The sequence below is a fragment of the Mustela erminea genome, chromosome 14 (assembly GCF_009829155.1).
Source record: "Mustela erminea isolate mMusErm1 chromosome 14, mMusErm1.Pri, whole genome shotgun sequence".
Classification (NCBI taxonomy): domain Eukaryota; kingdom Metazoa; phylum Chordata; class Mammalia; order Carnivora; family Mustelidae; genus Mustela; species Mustela erminea.
In genome coordinates this window covers 58,437,576-58,460,882 of record NC_045627.1, presented here as the reverse complement: position 1 = coordinate 58,460,882, position 23,307 = coordinate 58,437,576, and the positions used below count along the sequence as shown (strand labels likewise).

At 52.1% G+C, this 23,307-nt stretch overlaps 3 protein-coding genes across 8 annotated transcripts in view; all 3 read right to left on the bottom strand.

The window, feature by feature from the left end:
* Positions 1-1,056: 1,056 nt before the first annotated feature.
* On the bottom strand, positions 1,057-4,931 carry LOC116572780 (cytochrome P450 26A1). Its single transcript, XM_032312089.1, has 7 exons — positions 4,645-4,931; positions 4,237-4,461; positions 3,727-4,017; positions 3,482-3,640; positions 2,830-2,964; positions 2,078-2,230; positions 1,057-1,787 (listed from the first exon to the last, which is right to left on the bottom strand). The coding sequence occupies exons 1-7, from the start codon at positions 4,831-4,833 to the stop codon at positions 1,446-1,448; spliced, it is 1,494 nt and encodes a 497-aa protein (XP_032167980.1). The 5' UTR covers positions 4,834-4,931; the 3' UTR covers positions 1,057-1,445.
* A 4,594-nt stretch (positions 4,932-9,525) lies between these two features.
* On the bottom strand, positions 9,526-18,955 carry LOC116572779 (cytochrome P450 26C1). The gene is made up of 6 exons (XM_032312088.1): positions 17,193-18,955; positions 16,418-16,642; positions 15,651-15,926; positions 14,127-14,282; positions 11,656-11,976; positions 9,526-9,903 (listed from the first exon to the last, which is right to left on the bottom strand). The coding sequence occupies exons 1-6, from the start codon at positions 17,394-17,396 to the stop codon at positions 9,526-9,528; spliced, it is 1,560 nt and encodes a 519-aa protein (XP_032167979.1). The 5' UTR covers positions 17,397-18,955.
* A 78-nt stretch (positions 18,956-19,033) lies between these two features.
* EXOC6 (exocyst complex component 6) overlaps positions 19,034-23,307 on the bottom strand; it is a 243,418-nt gene continuing 239,144 nt past the window's right edge. For 5 of the 6 annotated variants that reach the window (XM_032312081.1, XM_032312082.1, XM_032312085.1 and 2 more), the window contains 2 exons: positions 21,177-21,289; positions 19,034-20,311 (listed from right to left, as the gene is read on the bottom strand). In XM_032312081.1, coding sequence (XP_032167972.1) covers positions 20,179-20,311; positions 21,177-21,289 — 246 coding nt within the window. In that variant the 3' untranslated portion in view covers positions 19,034-20,178. Of the gene's footprint in view, positions 20,312-21,176; positions 21,290-23,307 lie in introns of those variants that run through there. The other variant, XM_032312084.1, reaches the window with a different exon arrangement.

The window sequence follows — 23,307 nt, the reverse complement described above, 5'->3', positions numbered from 1 at the left end:
GAAGTAATGTCCTCAGGCTAGCGTGCTCCTAGCTGGAAGCATCTGGGGCAAACGTTAGGAGGGGAGGGGTTGTCTTGCACACCAAGGTGCCCTAAAGCTTTGGCAGAAACTAAGTAAGCCTGTAATTTTTCATTAAAAAATAAAAGCATTATTAGGTTATTATAAGATATTTTAAGTTATTATGTAAACACCCTTTAGAAATTAGAGGATTCCAGGAATAAGTACAATCTAAGTTCCCCCTAAAAAATAAAGTCAGGTACAACATGTAACTCTTAATTGTAGACAGAACCCTTTTCAAACACCTATTTAGACCACCCAGTTTTCTGCAGTATTGCCAAATTCTAAAATTGTAATGAAAATTTTAAAGTCCAAAACCTACAAGCCATCAGAGGTTCAGTAAGCAGATTGTGCCATTTCCAAACCGAAAATGTGCTTGCCTAAGCAAGTCACTGGGGCTAACCTTTCTGGATGGGGAGTCTGGCCTTCAGTTGAGAACATGGCTATGCCAGGGTCAGAAATGTGACCAAACTGCGTTTTCGCCGAGGTTAGCCAAGGTTCACAGGGTCATGACTGGGCCATTTTATCAGTCATGTCAGGCTCACACCCTATTGCCTGGCATAGATAAAAACTTTATCTGTCAGCTTGCTAAATCGACTCCTCCTGCCTTATTTTCAATAAAGAAAACCTGGACTAGCTCATCTAAATCAGAAGCTGGCCTCTTCCAGTATTGTTTTTCACAGGCGACTTCTGGTCTCATTTCGGTCAGTAACTGTCCGTGATCAGAGTGACCGGCTTTCTCTTACCTGAATCCTTTAGGAAAACAGTGCTGGCACTATGCAACAACATGGATTTATTATGGTTATTAAACATAATAAGTTTATGGCTGAAGGTGTTAGAGTATGATAGTTCTTAAAGTATTACCTTTGCAAATCCATCTTTCCCTAATGCAAATCGAGCAAAAAAAAAAAAAAAAAAAAAAAAAAAGAATCTAAAATTAACTTCATAGGTATTTCTAAGTAGGGTATCTAAAGCATAGAAACCTTTACAAACTTACCTTTGCGCTAACTCACACACACATACATTATGTTTTCTAATGACGTTGAAAAGAAATAACAGCTAAAGTTTCTTCCTCACAAGAAAATAGATATGCACAGGTAACAAAGCTGTGCAGGCATACACGTCCATATCTGGTTAAATATACAAATATAAAACCAGGGAGCCCCCCCCACAGGAATCTTACATGCCAGATAAGCACCTTCAGATTTATCTTTATTTGGAAACTATTCAAGTTCATTATTTTAATATTTAAAGACTGTGGTACTGTAGTAGAGACACATAAATATTATAATATACATTTAGAAATTAAATATAATAGAATCAACATGACACTGTGTAAAACCTCATTTACGCTTCAAACAGGTCTGAGTTCTGGGCTTTTGCACCCCTCAGATCTCCCCCTGGAAACGGGTGAACTTCGCAGGGAGACCATCCACGGGGTACACAGTGGGACTGGTTTTCATTGTAGGAGGTCCATTTAGAAGCTGCCAGTCACAATGCCTGGCCAGCTCCACTGTAAATATTTTGAGCAGAATTTTTGCAAACTCCTTCCCTACACAGCTCCTCAGCCCTCCTCCAAACGGAATGAAGCTGAACCTGGATGCGTCCTCCGGGTGAGGCAGCAGGAATCGGTCAGGATTAAACTCATCCTTGTTGGTGAAGATGTCTGCCACGTCGTGAGTATCACAGATACTGTAGATAACATTCCAGCCCTTGGGAATCTGGTAACCCTGCAAAAGATTAGAAAGCCCCCAGGGCTGACAAACCCCAATCCAACTTTCAACAACAACAAAAAGCCATCGCTGATAACCAGAGGAGTTATGAGTTGCAAAAAAGGGGGTGTGAGGAGAGAGACAGGACAGACCTTCAGACTACCAAAACACGTGACCACATGGGCCGGGTAATGCTATCAAAAGGGTAAGCAATGTAAGCCAATGCACAAGGAAGCAAAGGGGAGGTTTAAAGACATAACACCAGGAGTTGGGAGTGGGGGGCAGCGGGAAGAGAACTTTGAACTTACATTTAATTCAAAAGTCTTAAGAGCAACCCGAAACCCTCCTGGAACTGGGGGATTCAGTCGAAGGGTCTCTTTAATAACACACCCGATGTATTTAAGCTGTTCCAAAATTTCCATGTCCAACTTGTTGTCTTGATTGCTCTTGCAAAGTAAACCCTATCAAAACAGTCATACAGAGGTGAACGGTTATTTTGTGCTCCAATAAAATCAGCCCAGCAGACGTAAACAGGGCTTAAGTGGCGGCTAGACCCAAAGGGCCCCAGGATGGGAGAGGGTGAGGGTGAAACTATGAGCTGCTAACGACCATTTGCCTCCACCCCTTGGCCCAAATCCACTATTTACAATTCCAAGAGAATGCTGCTCCCCACTTAGAACTACCTAGCTCCCCCACCCCACCCCCATCACCACCACCACTATCACTGCCGCCTAGAAGTCCCCATTCATGCCCTTGAACACACAAATTCAAGAAAGTGGAATCAATCTGAACATCTCCCATGTACTGCAGAAAGTGGAGAACGGTAAGAATACAAGAATTGAGCCCTGCTGGAGTGGGATTACAGCTCAGAGTTCCTTCCTTTTTATTCACAAAGCTAATTTTATTCACAAAGCTAATTCTCTTTTGGAATTGACCCACCCACCCCCTGGGCCCTACACTTTCAAAATACTCAGAGAGGGCAGCACACTTACATATTGGCAAATTGGCTAGGGAGCAGCGGAATTTCCTAAGCTAATAGGGAACCCCAGTGTCCCCCTACCTTACTCTTGAGCTCCTCTCGGACTTTCTGGAGAACATGGGGGTAGAGCCCAAGGTAAGTAATCAGAGATGTGGCTGCACTAGCTGTGGTTTCATGTCCCCCAAAGAGGAGTTCAGTTGAAGATTGCTTTAGTGCCTAAGAATGGAATAAGACAAACGTTTTTCTTTTTACAAGTCTGCATGCAATTTTACACAGCAATTACTTAGAACCGAACTGAAGGTTCTGGAAAGAAGATGAGAAGGGCTAAAAGTTCGCTGACAGAAAGCCAAGGAAAGCTACATTTTTTTTTTTTTTAAACAAAATGCATAGTCTCTTTAGTTCAGCTGGAGCAGGAAAACCAGTAAAATCTCACTACACCGGGAATTCTTGAATGAAAGCCTTGGTTGTATTAAAATCGGGCCAACATTCTTTATTTACATTTTGCAAATTCCAGCTTCCCCTGTAAAACCTGGTAGGGCTATGGGACGCTCCCTGTTCCGCCTCTCCCACAGCTCTGTGGATCCATCCGGTGTCTCAACCATCCCGGGTGTCCCATCCCGGGTGTCTGGGCGGTCTGCCCACTCTGGAGTCTGGACGTGCGCTTTGGGGTAGCCGCGCTTGGAAAGCCCGGGGACCAAATTCCACAGCGCCTCTTCCTGAAGTCGCCACTCACCTGCATGTCCAGCTTCTCCCCCCTCTCCCACGAGTGCTCGATCAACAGCTGCAGCGCGTCTTTGCAGCCGCCGCCCGCGCCGGCCGTCCGCAGCCCGCAGATCTTGGCTCGAATGTTCTCCTCTATGCGCGCGTGGATGAGGTTCCGCGCCTTCATGCCCTGAGCGCGGAGAGCGGCGGCCATGAGCCGACCCCGGGTCCCCGCGCCCCCGCGCCCCCAGCTCCTCACCCCGCACGCTCCCTCACCCGGTACAGCCCGCTGAAGGGCACGTCGATGGGCAGCGAGAAGAGATTGCGGGTCATTTCCTCGAAGGCCTCCACCAGCTGCTGCTCCGCGTCGCCGCCGCTAGCCACCCGGGGCTCACAGCCCAGCAGGATGCGCATGGCGATGCGGAACATGAGGCGCTTCACCTGGGGGTAGACCAGGAGGCCGCGCTCGCCGCCGCTCAGCCACTGTTCCAGGCAAGTGCCCACCTCCTCGGCGATCACCGGCACGTAGCACTGGAGCGCCTCGCGGCTGAAGGCCCGCATAATCACCTGAGCTCCGAGAAGGGCAAGTGTTAAAAGCGACTCCGTGGCCTTCCAGGATCCCCTTCTAGCCACCCTCACCTCCGCCACACACTAGGCACTTCCCGACTAAAGTGGCCTTGAGCGGGTCACCTCGCGCAGCTAGCGCTCTCCCGGCATCTAGATCCTCCAACCCCTCCACCGGACTGGGTCCCCCTTCCAGGCCAGGCAGCGCCTCCCCGCCCTCACCTTCTTGCGCTGCTTGTGCGAGGAGTCGTGCAGGTTGGAGAGGCAGCCGGAGCCCAGGATGGTGCGCACCGACGCGGGCCAGTGCACCGACACCAACCGGTGCTCCCCGAGCAGGATGCGCCGCACGTTGTCGGCGCCCATCACCCGCACCGTGGGCCGTCCGAACAGATGCGTCTTGTAGATGAAGCCGTATTTCCTGCGCTTCATCTGCAGGAACTTCCTTCGCTGGGAGAGGAGAGCGGAGGAGAGAGGCGGGCGTGAGGGGGCGCCGGGGAGCGCCGCGCCTCGGGCTAGCCCGGGTCCCGGCCGGAGTCACCTCTCTCTCGGGGACGCCTACCCCGGCGGCAGGGACGCCCGGAGCCGAGTCGGGCTCCTAAGAATCGTCCCGTCCCTCCCAAGCTCCCTTACCTGCAGCACCATCTGCAGTGTCTCCCCGAAGAAGGGGAAGCCCATAGTTCCGGGGGGCAAAGGGAGGGCGCAGCTGCGGTCGCGGCTGCTCACGCAGTACAGGTCCCAGAGCTTGATCGCGGCCAGGAAGAGCAGCAGCGGTAGCACGAAGGTGCAGAGCGCACTGGCCAGCAGCGCCGGGAGCCCCATGGCGCGCCGCGGCCTCCCGCGCCACCTGCCGCCGCCGCCAGCGCTCCGAAGCGCGCCGCGCGCCGGCTTTATAGGCGGCCCAGGTTACTGCCCGCGTTAGCTTGGTCAGACAAATTAGTTCACCCGAAGTTCATCTTTAATTGCGGATTGGGCCCCTGGCTCCTCCCCCCGCGAGGCGCTGCCCAAAATCTTTAACCGTTTGTTCCACGCCGAGGCAGAGGCGGCACGGTGGCGGCTTCCCCCGGAGCGCGCCTCCTGGGGTGCGGGGCTAGGGGCAGCCTGCCTCACCCTTACAAGGTGTGCGGAGCTCCGAGGCGGCGGCAGAGGCCGACCCGGGCTCAGGGGAGCGGGAACTCCAAGCCCTGGGCTTCCTGGCGGTCTCTTTGGACAACACCCCCCCCCCCCAGCCCCCGCCTTGTCCCCCGGGCGGTCCCAGCCCAGAGCTGCCTTCAATGGCTTTCCATTTTCCGGCGCCTCAAGGGCTCTTTTCCACCTGCTGGGGAAGCAAAGGGAAGTGCGTTCAGGAACCGACTAGCTGCCAAGTCTTACACTGGGGAAACTGAGGTCCAGAACGCAGAGCAACACTCAAACCTCCCAGCTCTCCCAAACATCCCGCAGAAGAGCCCAGGGCCACGACCTAAGCCAGAGCGGGTGGTGGGGGGAATCAGACCTGATCCGCGGATGATCCTGGATTCCAGCTCCCCAGACCCCTCAAGGAGGCCAGCGCTCATGAAGTCCTAGAAGGTCCGCCTTAAGGGTACAAGAGAGCCTCCAAGTCCCTCAGGACTCCAGGTACAACCCTGCATAAGTCTGAGCCCCAACTCTGACACCCCAGTGTGAGACCCAGGGACAATTCATCCACCTCGAGACAGCCAGCCGCCGGCCGCACTCGAGCGGATTCCGAGGGCCCTGGGACTCCCAGCCCCAGCTCGGCAGAGGGGAGGAGGATCCTTAGACCTGGGCAGTTAAGGTGAAGGCGATAGAGAAAGGAAAGCCGGGGAGTCTGTATTCGGGGACCGGCTCCATCTCCACTTGCGTGACCTTGAGCAAGTCACCACACATCCTTGTGCCTGTTTCCTTCTCCTTAATACGGAGGCGGTAATTCCTTCATCTGTCTACACCCCGGGGCAGTTGTGAGTTTTGGAAAGGGGCACCTGGCTGCAAATACTTTTCCCGGCTCCGCGCACGCTAGAATGATTACTTCATCCGGAGGACCTGGACTCGGGGCCCACGAGCCTTCGTCCGCTCTCCCAGCTCCCACCGACCGAAGCCACCCAGGTGAGCGGGGTGCTCGACCCTCCACCCAGGCCTCCACCCAGGCCCCTAATGGGAGCGTTGAGGGAATCTCTACTGGGAAGCACGTCCGCTGGCCTTCGCCCAGCTGCAGTCGGCTGCTGTGCTACTGCAGCCAGTGTGGGGAGCTCGGACACCGCGGGAAGAGCACGTGCGCACCCCACTTCCCACCTGGCCGGCCCACACGCATCCTTGGTTGGAGCGCGGAAAGCACCAGCGGCGCCGAAAGCGAAACAGAATGCAGTACGTTTGTTTAAAACTAAACTCCGGCTCTTGCAGGAGCACGCCACACGCCTTGGAAGGCTTCCCTTGTAAATGGAAAACTCTTTGATCCGAAGAGCTGTTAAATATGTGGCCCTCCCGCGGCGGTCCCCAAAGCCGGCGGGATTGGAAAATGTCTGTAGCGTGGTCGGGATCGCGCAGTCCCCGCAACGCTCCAAGCCGGAGTCGCCACAGGGCTTGTTTGGGACTCGGAGTTTCAGAGGCTCTAGGGAAGGGCCTCTCCCACTGTCACTTCTCACGTTTTGGCGACTGCGAACGGTGCCAGCCAACTTCTGGGCACCGGCGGGAAGGCGGCAAGAAGCGCTAGAATTCTCAGAAATCCTGCTCCCGCCCCTTTCTAGACCGCGCTGGGGCCGGTGAGCAAAACCCGCGAGCGGGGGCGTGACCTGGGGCCCATTCCCAGTCCTCTGGCCTGACCTGCCTGTGACCCCTGCAGGCCGGACCGTGACATCCGAGTGAACTCGGCAGGGCCACCTCGCCAAGTTCAGCGCGCGCCGGGTCACAAGATGAGTGGGGCCTGCGTGCTGCAAATTGCCGTGGGAGGGGGAGAGTTTTAATAAATCTGCCCTTCGAGACCCGCGGGGGCGTCCAGCGGGGGCGTCCGGCAGGAAGGGATTAAATGTGAGCGTGAAGATCATTAAAGAACATCTTGAATGGAGGAAGGGGTCAATAAATTATCAGCCCGATAAGAACTTTGATTAGAAAACTTGCGAAGCTTTCTTGGGTGAGGGTGGGCGGGGAGGAGGACTGGTTCACTGGAAAACAAAATATTTCCAAGATGTTTACAAAACAACCTCCCTGTCGCTAAGGGTGGAGGGGCGGAGGGGTGGGTGTTTGTTTTGTTTTTGCTGGAGTGGGGGAGTGAGGACCCCGAGGTAGATGGGAGTCAGGTGAGCTCCCACAGCTGAAGCTCCCCTCCTCCACCTTTCCCCCCAATTCCTCCTCCTGAGCACTCATTCCCGTCTGGAAGTGCAGGGTTTCCTACCTGGTGTTTCCTCTGCTGGGGGAGCACCTTCCCTAGGTCACCCGCTGGCTGGTTCCTTCCCAAGCTGAATGTCACCTCCTCACTCTGCACCACCCTGCAGAGTTTGGCCCCCAAGTGCTATGTCTTACGGACCTGTTTTACTCTCCTGAAAGTACTTAGCCCCATCCGGCATTTTGGAGCTCTTTGTTTGCTAGTTTATTGTCTACCTCCCTCATAAGCATATGCAGTCCAGGAGGGCAAACACCAGAATGCTCCTTCCTCAGAGAATCTGGAGCTACTAAAACAGGAGTCCCAGTGTTCCCTGAAATTACTGAAAAGGACATTATCAATGGGAAATTGGAGCTGCCCCTACAGGAAGTTATAGTTAGTACAGATCCTGGAACAGGTAAGTCTCTGGGAACCACCTACACCATGGGGGCTTCTGCAAACCTCCTCCTCACAATGCTCTTCTCTTCCCCCAATCAGAATCAGCCCCAAGCCCTGGTCCTCTGATCCCCTCTCCCTTGGTGAGAGCTTCTCAGCCAGGGCGTGGTCTCTGCAGCCTCAGGAGCGCCCTGAGGACAGGCCGCAATTCTTCCACTTTTGCTGGCTCCAGTGCCTGCCAAGCCCATGGCCCAGCGCCCGGTCTGTGGTCAGCAGTGGGTGATGAATTGCCCTGGATGGGGGTTATGGCCGTGTCAGCCGAGCTCGGAAGGGCCCGCTGAGCTCTTGAGCTACCGACCCTGCCTGCGCCTGCTGCTTCCCCCCTTCCTTCTGGCCCCGGGGATCCACCTTAAGCATAAGGTCAGGAGGGCACCAGCTTCCTTCTGGTTCACTAAAGGGTCAGCTTGGGGGCCTGGGCGGCAACTTCCCCGGCTCACCCATCATGTCCAGCTGCCCTGGACTGTCTGAAGATGGGTGGCAGGTTGCACTGGGCTGTTGGAAAGGGTGACACTGGAGGCTCTTGGCTTTGATTTAAACACTGGTGGAAATCTCTGTGTTGGAGTCTTTAAGCCAACCTGGGGATCACTGTGAAAGGACAAAGGACTGGGCCGTACCTAGTGGCCACAGGCCCAGAGGCTGGAGTAAGTGATGAGGTGGAGGAGAGCCCTGGCCAGGGACTCCAGGAGCCCACTGGTAGCTCCTCAAAGAGGTGCCTGTTTCTCCTCTGCAAAAGAGGAGATGGAAGTAGTAAACCGGAAGGTCCCTGCAGCCACCTATTATAGGGATACTTCTCAGCCCAGCTCTTGGGCTATGCTCAGGAGGAAATCTCTGGCATACCCTTGGGAGGGGAGGCTTTCCTGGGTATCCTCCAACTCCTACCCCACACCTTCCCACCCGGGAGCAGCTGCCCAGCTAAGCCCTAGTCACCCCACAAAACTGCTGCCTGGCAACTTTCTTCTTGGCCTTCCTGTTTTGGGTAGAAATATCACATCCCTCTCTGATGATGTCTCAGACTCCCAGGAAAATATTTCAACCTTAGAGACATCTCTCTGTACCTATTCTCCTCTGTATATATGGGAAGATTAAGCGCGTTCCTGAAGTTGGAATTTTTAAGAAGTCGCCAGCACTATCAGTGATGTTGAGCCATTTTCCAGCCCTGGAAGCTCCCACAGTTCTGAGTTTCCGCCGAGACAGCCGGGCAGGGTGGCCTTGGCGCACCAAGCCCAGGTGGGCTGCCGAGCGCTTTTCCGGTGTGTCTTAGTATGGCCCCCAAACCAGGCCGGAGATGCGGTTCCTCCCAAGGGTTGCATGTCCAGCCGCGTTCGCTGGGTCTCTGGCACGGTCCAGTCCTGCCCTAGCAATGCTCCCCACCACCTCAAGATCCAGGCGACCTCCCGGCCCTGGCGCCGGAAGCGAGGGCCCGCGTCAACTAGGGAAGATCTGTTCCTTCGTTGCTGCTTAGAGATCCTGGGAAAGGGAGGCTAGGCTCACGACCTTCCCTTCCTCAGGGCACAGAAGGCAGCTTCCCGCCGGCTTCCCGCGGCTCGGGCTCGCGCTCCTCCTCCCTCGAAGTCTGGCATAGAGCTGCATTCGGTGACCGTTTGTTGAACGAGTGAGCGAGCGCCCGAGCCGGCACTAGGAAACCGCAGATGGGCGGCGCTCACAGCGCGCGGGGCCGGGGGCCAAGTCCTGTCCCGAAGCGCAGCGGGTCAGAGGCGTAGCCCATCTCGCGCTGCTGAAGGCGCGAGCGGATGGAAAAAGAGCCGCAGCCCGTCGGCCGGGTGCACGATGGGCACGGTCTGCATGGCGGGGAAAGCAGGCGTGGCCAGCTCCCAGCGCGCCGTGCGCACCAGCTCCACCGCCAGCAGCTGGAGCACCGCCTGTGCCAGCTCCTGGCCGAGACAGCTGCGCGCTCCGCCGCCGAACGGGATGTAATGGAAGCGGCCCGAGGCGCCCCGCGCATCCTCGCCCGCGGCGCCGAAGCGCTCGGGATCGAAGCCCTCAGGCGGGCTGCGGTACACCGTGGCCGTCTCATGCGTGTCCCGGATGCTATACATCACGCTCCAGCCCTTGGGGATCTGGTAGCCCTGCGGGGAAGTGAGGAGACCCGCCTGACTACGAGGCGCTTGGAGCCGGGTCCCGAATCCACCCTCCACCCCGGGGGTTTGCAGGAACGCACGCCTAACCCGCAAGCTAGGAGAACGCTCTGCGTTCCAATTTCAGCTCCCTCTCTGGTGAGCTGTGTGACTTAAGGCTGGGTACTCAAGCTCTCCGACCCTTAGTTTCTTAATTGACTAAAATAAGAACAAAACTGCCCGGTTTTGCCTTGAATAGAATACCGGTCTGGCATATATTAAGGATCGCTAAATGTGATCTATTGCTGTTTATGTTTCAGTGTTTTGTTTTTGTCTTTTTTTTCTTCTGACATTAGATCAAGAGACCTACGTTCTAGTTTTGCACCTACCCTCCACCTGGGCGGGAACAATAGGAAGGACAGGGACCCTCATTCCTCTGTGGTCAGTCCATTATAAAGCTCTTCTTTGCCCTGAACTGCAAACTGACTCTCTAACAGCCCCCCTCCATTCCATTAGTTGTACAATAATATTTACGTCTGGTAGCCACACTTCAAGAAGATGCACGTGGGAGTTAAACACAGGCACCCTTAAAATGCTGAAAGGCAGCTTTTAGGTTTCCTTTACTCATCTTCAGGTTTTTCAACTATTTTACTTTTTTTTTTTTTTAAACTATTCTACTTTTTGATGTGTCTTCCAACCCCCCCCCCCCACTATCTTGCTTCCCTGGCCTGAGCAAGGAGCACGTGCTCGCTCTCTCTCTCACCTCTCTAGGCTCAGTTTCCCCATCTGTAAACTGGAGGATGGCTCCCCTTCTGTCCCCCCACCCCCACCCCCGTCGACCTGTGTTCTCCTTCCTGTTTCCCTTAGACTGTAGAATGAAGTCCGAATTCCTAGATGCGCCATGGACCACTGGTAGGCAATGCACCACAGATTTCTTCACTGTTTAAAGTTAAGGCTCAGGGAAGGAGGGCCCGATCTCTGCCCGCAATGACAGTCATTCAGGCAAACGTTCTAAGTTTGGCTAACGAGGGCTACACTCTCGCTGTCTCACAGCCCTGGTACCACTTGACTGACGTGTCAGAGCCGGAATGGGCCAAGACCTACTTCCTTCCAGAGAGTAAACTGAGACCCAGAGTGCAGAGGGTGCTGCCCAAGGTCTTACAGAGATGGAGCCAGGCCGCGGTAACAATGACCGGTTCCTTGAGCTTGTGAGGAAGTAGGGGAGTGGGGTGCGCGGCACAGTAGGAGGAGGGCTCTCCTTGTTCCCCACCTGCACTCACTGGCTAACGGGTGGCAGTGCTGCACGGAGGAAAGTATGTTTTTATCTAAAACTCAGTTCTGGGGCGCCTGGGCGGCTCAGTCTGTTTAGTGCCTGCCTTCTGCTAAGGTTATGATCCCGGAGTCCCCGGGACTGAGTCCCACGTCGCGCTGCCTGTTCAGCGGGGAGTCTGCTTTTCCTTCGGCCCCTCCCTCCGCTCGTGCTCTCTCTCCCTCCCGCAATCGAGTAAATTAAATCCTTAAAAAAATAAAAATTCTCATTGAATTGACTGACACTCGCCGCTGCCGAAAGCCTGTCCTAGCCTCGTCGGCTCGCCAAGCGCCAGGCTCTGCGCCCCTCTATCGTGCACCGGGGGAACGCGACCGAGCTCGGCCCGTTCCAAGGCGGAAAGCGGAGGCTCAGAGGGGAAGAGGCGACCGCGCGGAGCTAATCCGCCCGGCCCCGCCCGCCCCGCGGCAGGTGGCGGGGAGGGCGCGCGCACTTACGTCGAGCTCGAAGGTGCGCAGCGCGGTGCGGTAGCCCCCGGACACCGGCGGCAGGAGGCGCAGCACCTCCTTGACCACGCAGTCGATGTAGCGCAGACGGCCCAGCGCCGCGAGGCTGAGATCCGGCTCGCAGCCGCAGTCGGGCCCGGGCCCCGCGCCGCCCCCCGCCGCGCAGCCGCACGCGCGCCCCAGTCCCTGCGCCGCCAGCTCCTGCCGGATCTTGGCGACGGCCGCCGGGTGCTGCAGGAGCAGCAGGACGAGGGACGTGCTGGCACTGGCCGTGGTGAGGAAGGCGGCGAAGAGGAGCTCCACAGCCGTCTCCTGCAAGACAGCCGGGGCGGCGCTGAGTCTGCGGCCCCGGCTGCAAGGCCCCAAGGCCCCGTGGCTGGGCAGCAGAGGGCCCAAATTTAGCGTTGCGCGGAAGCCAGAGCGGCGGCTCCGTGCGCGGGCCCGGGGTCGATCGAATCCCAAGTCTGCCTCTTGAGAAAGCCCCATAGGGCAGCGATCAAACCCAGAATCACTGGAAGGGCTCCCAGAGACAGCGCTCGGACCTGACCGTGTGTGTTCTTAGTGTGTTCACTCCTTCGATTCTCATCCCAGCCCCGTGAGGCACACTTACTGCCCCCGTTTTACAAGGGTGGAGACTGGGATTCCAAGGGGCGCTCAAGGTAGTCCTAGCAGTCGGGCTCGGGAGTTCGGTGCTTCTAACCACCTGGTGGTGCTACCGGCAACCCCTGCCGGGCGTCCTGACCGGAACTGGGGTGAGGGTGGGAGGGACAGGGAAGGCACCTGCGGCGGTCGCGCCAGCCTCAAAGCAAAGGAGGCATCATGGCTTCCCCCTACCCCTGCCCCGTTAGGTCCAGTGAGAGATGAACCCTCCTCCCAGTCTGCACTGAGAGGAGTAAGCCAGAGGAGGGGCCTGGTGGCTTCATGCTCCAAGCCCCAGCCTTCACCCTCACTGCCTCCCTCTGCCCTCCCAGCTCCCGGCTGCACCCACAGTGTGTTTATTCATTGATCTGTGTGATCCTAGGGTGAATGTGTACCCCTCCCCTCCCACACCTCAAGGACAGGGGCTGTGTTTTGCTCAGGGCTATATCCTTAGTCCCAGCATACAGCCTGACACCAGCCAGACATACCATAATGTCTCTAGAATTAATGACTTGGCCCAAGTCTAACTGCCTGCCCTGGACCACTTGGGAGCGCCAACGTCCTTCCTGGCTAGGCCTCCTCAGCCTGGCCTGCCCCTGAGGCCCAGACCAGACCAGACCAGAAGATTCCTGACCTGGAGGGTGCTGTCATCCCCTCCCCAGCCCTGTCAAGCGCTCCCCTTCACAGCAGATAACTGTTCCTATCAGCAGCTCTCCCAGAACTCATGAACCCACTGCTCATCTGCTTCTAACCTCCCAATTCTTTCAGATCTCATAACTACCCACGTGTCAGGATAAAGACTGTTAGCCCCATACTCAAAGAAGAAACTAAAGCTGAGCCCCACCCTTTATGACTCTTGGAAAGTGGGACATTGAGGCCCAGAGAAAGGCTAGGAGTTCCTTTTGGAAAGGCTGAGTTGTTTCCATTTCTAACCTTCCTCTACAACCGCAGCTTCTCCACTCCTTTTTGGGTTCTCCAGCAGGTCCTGGAGGCCATCCCAAAGCTTCTCTCCTTAGTTCCAATGCCTCTGCTCCACACATAAATGGGGAGGGCTCTAATTCTCAGGGGAGACCTCACAGTGGCAAAACAGAAGTTAGGGGCGCCTGGGTAGCTCAGTGGGTTAAGCCTCTGCCTTCAGCTCAGGTCATGATCCCAGAGTCTGGGATCAAGCCCCGAGTTGGGCTCCCTGCTCAGGAGGGAGCCTGCTTCCCCCTCTATCTCTGCCTGCAGCTTTCCCTACTTGTGATCTCTCTCTTTCTCTCGCTCTCTGTTAAATAAATAAATAAATAAAATTTAAAAAATAAAGACAGAAGTTAAAGGTGGCAGGTGACAAGGTGGCTCAAGGAAGGAGATGGTCGCTTTGGGGAAGAAGAGGGAGATTCAAGGAGGATGTGCAGCTTGACCATGAGCCCCTTAGGGTTTGCAGGGAAGAGTAGAAAGGGCCTTATAGGCAAGTGAGACAGCAGAGGCAAAGGCATGGAGTGATAGAGAAGGGGATGGGGAAAGCTGAGCTGTTTGTGGCCAGAACCTGTATGCAAGGGCCTTTCACACTTTTACAGAGAGGAATGGTGACTGGCCAGAACCTGTATGCAAGGGCCTTTCACACTTTTACAGAGAGGAATGGTGACTGGCCCAAGGCCACAGAGCAGGTAGGTATGGCTGAGCCATGACTGGAACTCACATCTCCACTTTCCCCTCCCCCTAAGGAGTGCCTATGGCTTCAAGTGGGGCCAAACAGAATCCTGCTGGGGAAGGATGCAGCCTGCATGTGGAGACTGCTAGGAATGCAAAAGGAAGAAAAGTAGAACCTTCCCACCACCTACCTTCAGTTCCTGCACTGAGAGCTCCTGGCCCAGCTCCCTAGTGCTGTGGATGATCATATCAAGGGCGTCACCCGGCTCTGCAGCCTTGTCTTCACGAAGCTTCTCTGCAATAGCCTCCTCCAGGTACCGATGCAGCTGATCTCGTGCCCGGATCCCCTGATGCGTGGGGAGAGAAGGGAGGTGGGGCAGGAAGGCTAAGAGGGCCCGGCCTATACACCTACACCCCAGATCTTCCTGGGGCTGTTCTGGCTCTGCTGAGATCCAGGGGTCAAGCTTCTCAACTTAGCTCCACGTCTGGCACATAGTAGGGTCTCAGTGAATGGTCAAGAACTTACCCACTATCTCTACACATAATTCTCTCTTGATGATCACATTCCACCTTTGAGGCAAGGCAAGCCGTTACTGTCATCCTGAGAGGAGGATGCCTGAGCTCAGAGGGGTCAAGCAATTGCCCAGTGTCACACAGCTCTCAGTGCCCAGGCCTGGCACAGAACCTAGTCAGGTGGTCAGTCCATTGACCTTTCCCTGCACTTGACTCAGCCAGGAGCAGTGGGCACCAATGTAGAGAGGAAAGCACACTTGGATGTATCCAAAAAAGCTCTGGCTTAGAAACCACTCCCGGATGTTCTAAGCATTAGCCTCTGTAAGCCAGTAGGCAAGAGGGTGGAAGTTCAGGGAGCAAGCATAGCAAAAGCATCTGAATATTTGGGTTTTGAGATCATAGGAAATCAGATTCAAATCTTGCCTCTGTCCCCTACCTGTGTGATCTTGGGTAAGTCACTAAACATCTCTGAGCTTCAGTTTCTTCGCCAATAAAAGGAGACCACTTTGCAGGCTGAGAGGATTAACTCAGGAAATGTATTCAAAGCAATCAGCCCAAGGTTTGTCCCTTCATACACAGCTATAATTTTTATTCAGGTGAGGAAAACCAAGGCATCCAAACAGTGAGAAGCCCCAGCTCATGAACAAAGAAAAGTCATATGTAGCCTCCTAGTTGCCCTCTGGGCCCGGTCCCGTGCTCTGAAGTCTGAAGAAGCAGGGATTCTCTGTTCTGGAAACTAGTGGGCCTGGAGCCACAGAGGGGGACCTGGCCCCCACTCCTCTCCAACCCAGGCTAGGCTGGAGGAATGTCTGCGGCGTTTTTGGTCCCATGGGTTCCGCTGCCATCCGGGCTTCCAAGAGGCGCTGGAGGCCAGGCCAAGGGGAACCGCGCTAGTGTTGGAGCTGGGCTGATCGGCTGGGCGGCGGTCACCAAGACCCCAAAGTCGGGAAGCCAGCTACTGGTGGGTCTGGAGCGCATCAGGGGAGGTGCGGCCCACAGAGGATCTGCGTGCCTCCCGCCCGGGTCACACAGCGAGTGAAGACAGAGGTCAGCCCCGACGCCCACTGCCACACCACGCCACCTCCCCACCCTGGGCCATGCCTCTGTCCCCCCTAGAGGTGCTGCGTGGGGGCGCGCTGAGGGAGCCTGGTCTTCACGCTGGGGCTCCCCAAGAGGAAGGTCTGAGGCCAGAGAGGCAGTACCTTGCGCAGGCCGCTGAAGGGAACGTCCAGGGGCAGCGAGAAGAGGTTCTCTACGAACTGCTCGAAGGTTCGGGCCAGCTCCGCGCACTGTGCCTCGTCCAGCCGTAGCCCCAGGAGGATGCGCGCAGCCATGCGAAAGGTGAGTGCTTTGGCAGCCTGGTAGACAGCAATCGGCCGGCGGGCCGCGCACCAGGAACGCACCTCGCGCCGCAGCGCCCCTTGCAGGCGGGGCACAAAGCGCTGCAGGGCCCCGCGGCTAAAAACCCGTGCTAGGACCTGTGGGGAGCCCGCGGGGTCAGTACTGGCGGCGGTCCATCTGGCTTCCTCAGCTCGGCGATTCCAGAGGAGCCAGAAGGCCAATTTCTGTCCCTTTCTCCTCAGCGGCCCTACACGTATTGGCTTTTGCTCTTGCCATACCCGCTAGATCTCTGATGTATACAGTCCCTCCCATCCATCCAGGCTCCAGATGCCACCTCCTCCAGGAAGTCTTACCCGGTCCCTCTCCGAGTGTGGCTTCCCACCATTCTGGTATCAGAATCACACACAGGACATCGGAGATGAAAGATCCCTTAAGTCCCAATGCTGGGGGTGCTTATAACCAAAGCTAGAAAACGTAAAGGACTAGCCCCAAACCACCTCTGTTTAGCCAGGGGTCCCTGCCAGCTTCAAAGTGTGCCCCTAAAACCTAGCCCCAGCCTGGACCACAACAGGGCCCCAGGAACCGCACGTCTGACGTCGCAACGGCCGCTTCTTCGGTTTCATCTCACCTTGCGCCGCTGCCTGTGCGGCTCACCAAAGGCTCCAAGCAGCGTGTGCGAGCCCAGGAGGATGTGCGCGCTCTGCGGCCACTGGCTGCGCACAAGGCGGTGCTCGCCCAGCAGGATCCGGCGCACGTTCTCCGCGCCGCTCACGCGGATCACCGGCCGGCCCAGCAGGTGCGTCTTGAACACCGTCCCGTAGCGCTCCCGGCGGGAGCTGTGGAAGCGGGAGCCCTGCGAGCGAGGTGGAGCGAGGCTGGAGCCGCTGGGCCTCGGCTACGGGTCTGGCCCAGGTCTCCCAAACGCCCCTTGCTAACAACTCCCTGTTCCCGGTGGGCGCGTTCCTATACAAAACCGAGGTTCCCGGGGGCCTCGCGACGACTACCCTATGGAAATATAGATGCTCCTGTTCACAACGGTGAGATGAAGAGACAGGCTCAGCAAGGGGACGTGAGCGCCCAAGGCCTCACGGCTGAGAAGTGCCCCTGATTCCTGACTGTGTGCTTGCAGGGTTTCAGGCGAACCTTCTCCGAACCCTTCTATTCACCCTGGTGTTGGGTCCGGTCGTGTGTATGTTGCGCTGGGGAGAACTCCGGCGACATACAATCCCTTCAGGGGAGCAGCCGAGCAACAGCGAGGGTTGTGTATGCTCTCTGGGCCCCTTGGCGACAGGATGAGGCCAACTAGGAACCCTGAGAACGGTGTGGGCGAGGAGGGTCCCGTGGGAGTCAGGGAAGAAGGGGCCGTGCTGGGGTATGAGCACGACGAGGTGCGAGCGACTCACCTGAACTAACCAGTGCAGCGTTTCGCCGAAGAAGGGCCAGCCCATGGAGCCCTTGGGCAGGGGCAGGGCGGAGGCCCGGTCCCGGCTCAGCATCCAGCGGAGAGTCCAGAGGTGCTGCGCCAGGCTGAGCAGCAGGCCGGCGCCCAGGAGAGCAGTGCCCGCCGCCCCCAACACCGACAGACAGCTCAGCCCCCAGGGGAACATGGCGAGCCTGCGGAGATCTGGCGGCTCGGAGCGCGCAGGGCTCACCTGTTCGGTCCGGAAAGGGCCTAGGACTGGCGGGCCCAAACAGATTAATAAATCTCGGGAAAGGACGTGGTTCTAGAAGCAGACTGGGAGAAAGCGGCTGCGACCACACGCCCCGAGGGAACGGTGCCTTCCTCTAGTCCGACGGCTTCTGGGCCCAAATGCCAGTCCTTCGCTGGGGTGCCGAGCACCACTCCCGCCCGGCATCCGCGGGTGCCTCCCACCTCCTCCCCGGGTCAGCTTTCCTTTGATAGAAGCAGCAAAGGAGAGCTAAGAGAGGAGCAACTCACCGGTGTTGCCAACGTGGGCTGCGGTCACCGGGGCTGCAGACCCCCGCCCCACTCTCTACTCGGCCCACCCTGGCCACATTTATATAGATACTGGCTCCCTCCCCATGGACCGATCCGGATTCATACAACGTGACGCGCCCATGCATATTTAAAGCGCTCGGAGCCGAGTAATGATTGGAGGCGGTGGGCAGCGGCAAGCTCACCCGGGGGCCAGGAGTAGGGAGTGGCCGCCGCCGCTGCGCTCAGGCTGGGCTAGGGGCCGCACCCCGCGCAGATCCTCGGGCGGGGCCTGCCGTTTCGCGCCAGAAGTTCCCGGCTGTACGCCGCGACTCCGCGGGTGGGCGAACCCCTCGCCCTGGGCTGACGCGGGCTCTCTGGCATCCCCACCCTCGCGGCTGTAGGTGCCCTTCCCCTCTCGGCGCTCCAGCTATGAAGGGCTGGGGTTTATCCCCTTTGCTCTGTTTCAGTTTCCAGGGAAATTGAGGTCTTGGATGTCTGCCTTGCATTGCGGGCACCTACAGGGGACACCCGGGGTCGAGACTCCCCGACATCCCCATACCGATCCGGTTTCTCATCTACCACTTTAGGACGCCTGCAAAAGATGGTAGCGTCATAGATGCCCGAAGCTTCACTGAGACATCCTAATCCCAGCAGAAGCAGATATCTCGGGACGCCTTTCGGGTCTCTAGGGCTGAATTCACCGTTCCTTCCCACTGTGGAGGCCACCGTACCCCACCCCAGTCGGTCTACCCAGGTTGCTTCTCCAGTGTTTTGTGTCTGGCCCCCTGGGCTTTTGCGTCCCTGTCCCTACAGTGCAACCCAGGGGTTGGCAGGCAGTGGCAAGGGTGTTATATGTATTACAGAAGACAGTGAATTTCACGCATCACAGCTACGAACCCACAGTGGTCTACTTCAAGCAGTACAAAGGCGGCGTCTGTCCGGATCGGGGGATGCCTCAACCAAAGCCAGGGCGACATCCCGAATGCCCTGCAGGGCTACGTTAAGGCGCGCGACCCACAGCCACCTTCCAGTCTTCAAGAAAGAGTTAGCTGTTCACCGCTCCTCTTTTAACTTCCAGGTTTTGGGGGGTTTTGTTGTTGTTGTTGTTGTTGTTGTTGTGCCTGAAGAATTACCATGTTCTCCATGAAGTATTTTTTAAAATGTGAAGTACTTTAGGATTGAGATGGTCAAGAGAATAAAAGCTTATTATCTTTGTTTTGGTGACATTCCCCATTCTAGTAACTAGGGAGTAACAGTTTTTCCGAAGGAAGCAGTTTCCAATCAGGAAGCTCTGAACAGATGCAATTTCAACAACCTGCTCAACCTTTTTAATATTTCATCACAAAATCAAGAAATGTACATGTAATTCTTTACACTTATATTACAGAGTCAAGTGTAAGTTTCTTACAGGCATAAATCCTGAAAATGCAAAAAGGAATATTCAGCATAAATACAATGAAAAGAAACTTAGGATCAGGTTGATACCACCATTTGGACCACAGTAATTTACACAGAAGAAAATGTACATTCGTTTTAGATTTTCCAGAGTTCATTTGGTTTGGCCTGTTTCCATACTGAGGATAGGTACTGAGAGCTGCTATTTGAAGAAAGTAACCTGACCCCTGTGGTAACGTCTGTGTGTAGGAACGCATCTACTTTAGCACAAGCAGCACCTGAAGTGGTTTACTCCAATCCGTTCCTGTCCTCTTTTAACTTGAACCAAACCAAACCAAATAAATCCTAAAATGAGGTCAACTACAAACAATATAGTTAGAAATATTAACCCTGCTAAACAGAAACAACATTGCAGCTTTAGAAAATCCAAACACCTTTTCTTCATATTCAAAACCATTAAATTAAACCACCCAAACAGAACAAATAATTCACATTCTTACTGAGTTAAATCAAAGTTGATTTCAGGGACCTTTAAAGATTTGTATATTTTTCCCTCAGAGTGTGCAGAATTGGAAAATTTAGTCCACTTAAATCATATTGAGATGAAAATAAAAATTAACAAATTACAAAATGACAGTAAAGTACTCGCATGTCAGACATGATTACATTTCAAAACTGGATACTGATGAAAAAACCCAGAAAAGTCATTCAAGTCTGAATAGAAAAAAAATAACTTAATATGTAGAGGCATATAAGATTTTTCTAATGTATTTACAACCAGTTTCATGTACAATTTTTGACCTGATTTATATATTACGTTTTGCCTTTTTTCCCTAAAAGTGAAAAAAATTAACACCACACTTTCCCTATATAAAATAGTAACCAATTATTTAAAAATCCATACAAATGATATTTTTATTGTTTCTTTTTTAATTTCTCATCAATGTCTTTTTCCTACTGCATTTTTAAATTCTGCAAAGAAATTACCATATCATGACTCTTGTTAGAGAACAATGTTGAATCACAGATTTGATCTCACTGAGTGCAGTCCAAGTCTATGTGTGCTGGGACATACCATTCACCAAACTTCTTAGCTGTTTCACGACTGTCTCTATCAACTTCTGTTTGTCTCGATCATTCTTCCTGAACTGAGCAAATATATTGTTCTTTTTGCTAGTATCCTTCATCCTAGGAATATATATGAATGAAGAGGCTTGGTAAAGAGAAATTAAACGCTATGCTATCACAAGTGAAATATCTTGGCATGCTCTGAATTATCACACTAATCCTTATGCTTGAAAAATATACTTCAAAGAAAATAGGTACTAATAAAAGTTCAGAGCAACTACACAAAAAATTAGCAGCTTTATTTTACATTCTATATGAAGTGGGGTTTTTGCATTAGTATGTAAATCTAAAGTATGTTAAGTTTTCTAATATTGTTGTTCCACCAATGTATGCTAAAATACACACCCTCTGTGGACTCTGCAAATCACATTCATAGCAAGACAAGGTGAAAGAAAAATTAACATTAGAAAATTTAAAGCAGGGGTTTTTTTTGTTTTTTTTGGGGGGGGTGGGTCTCAGCAGTGTTTCATGGCATGGTAAAATAAGTTTACATTTATTTTAAACAGTTTCTTTTGTCCTTTGAAATCAAATATATCACAGATATTTTGAAGTATAGGAAAATAATATACATTTTTAATTCAAAAATAGAAAATTTAGCAGTGATACGTAAAATGAAATATGATTAAGTGAAAAGAAAATCTGCCATATAATGAAAGAGAAAAGTAATACCTAAACTTCTATTATTTTTAACTGGACGAGATGCACCAAAATTTTGTTTCACATCAACATAAACAGCAATCCCATAAAACAACACCAACATTACAATCAGCAAAGAAAGAGGCTTATGTTTTGGTCATTAAAATGGACTGAGCTTTTAAGCTCCACTTAGACATTTCTCTTTTGTTGAAAATCTCTAGTTGTTCAATCATCGCTAAATCACCAAATGCTATAATGTTATGCAAAAAAGTCTTCAGAATATACTCACTTCTCCAAAAGAGTCAGAGCTGTGTTTGGATTCACCCGAAGGTACTTAGAAGCTGGCTGTCCGTAATCAGCTAGATAAGTAGACCAATCCCAAACCATAAACAGGTCAAGGAGCTGAGAAAAATAGGGAAAATGTTAAACTTTTGACTATTTACACATAGCTAATACATGCAGTATAGGCCACTCTCGATCCACTTTAATATGACCTGCTTCTTAGATTGAACAGAATAAGGAATTCATTTTTAAAATTTCATCACTAATTATACTTTATAACCGAAACAGCACATGTATGTTTATACTTTCGAAATAGCTAAAATTGTCAGGGGTTGCTTTTCTAATACAATACCTGACTGCATTCTCAAACAATTATAAAATAATGAAAACACTATTAATAGAATTATAGTAACACTTGTACCTGATGTATAGAGATCTCATCTTTACATAATATGCAGCCCATACTCCAATTTAATTAATAAGGGCTGGTGCTACTACCTGTTTGAAAAATTTCAAGGAACTTAAATTGAACCTTTTTTCTTAGAGGTTAAGTATGTTTACCCTTCAAAGAAGCCGTTTGTACCTAGACTTTTCCCAAAGTAATTTAAACCAAAAGCTCAGATAATCTCAATTAAGTGCATTAAACAACCTCTGCTGGATCCCCCCTGGTGATAGATCCTCAGCAGTATTATGAAATGAGGGCTTCAGGACTCAGCCTGTTAACTCTAGGCAATCATTCTGTATAAACAAACAACAACAAAAAGAAGCCCTCTTGTATTCCGTAGTGTTTTAAAATTGACTATTTGCTCTATAATCTCTAGTTAGAATTGTTGTCAAATATGGAAGTAATCTTTTAAAAGCAATGCCGTGCCTAAACCAAAGCACCAAACTCCTTATCCAACTTTAAAACCCTAATCTCCTTTAAGCCATTTAAAGCCAACTTCCTATCCCCGTTTGAATTGTTTCAGAAAGCTAAATACTTTACTTACTACCTTCCTTCAGTTTTTATATTATTCTTTCTTCTTTTTTTTTTTTCCTTTTCTTTTCTTTCTTCTTGTTTTAATTCACATTATAAGTAAGGGGTGTACTGGTTTTGCTTTCAACTGAAGGAAGCATTTGTATTTACTCCTAGGATATGTGAGCCAACCCAGGGACTCTGGGAGGGATAAAACTTCTGGGGGTAATTAAAACCTAAAAAGAGGTTACAAAAAACTACTTCTTTAGGAAGGTAATGGACTTGTCTGACTCTTTTCCCTTCCAATATACAACTTAGTAGAGATGTTCCCATCAAAGGGTGAAAATTCCATAATGAAAATAGTAACTACTAGTATTAAAAGCCACTCTATTTTCTTTTGGACAATATTCTAGGCTGTATCAAAAGTTAAGATATTGGTACAGAAGCTAAACTGAAACAAAGCTAAAAGAATATACTGCCTGAAAAAGAAAAGTTAAAGTTTAAATTTATTTATTTAAACTTCTGTGTAATTCTTGACTGTTACTTAGCAACAAGCAACTTTCACAAAGAGGGAAAAGTTAACTTTCACACACACTGACCGTGAAAATGAATTTTGGCATAATATCTCCAGAATGTGATTTTATAATACATGTTTAAGAACCCTATAAAACAGCCATTCCCTTTGACTCAGTAATCCTAGTTCTAGGACTCAAACCTCAGGAAACAATAATAAAGGTAGAGAATAATAATCTTAACCTCAAAAATGCTGTGTTATCAAAAAACGATTAGTTTGAGGGGGAAAATAAAACCTGAAAGCAGCCCAAATCTCAGTACTGAGAGAATGGTTAAGTGGTGAGGTATATCTATCTGTAAGATGAATATTATGTAGTTATTAGAATCGATATTTACACAAAATTTTAAGTATCTTGGTAAGATGCTTGTGATAAACGTCCCTATTAAAATTACATAAACACCCATCAAAAAAGAATGGAAAAAAATTTTCGAGAATGTTAAGAATGTAACGTTGTTATTTGTGTGGTGGGGTTATGGGTAACTGTTACTGAATTCTTCATTTACCTAATATTCCACACAATGGCCAAGTATTAACTCTAGAGTTAAAGATAAGGTTTACATATTTATATATTAAAATAAATTTCAACTGTGCTCCTCACACAGTTGTTAA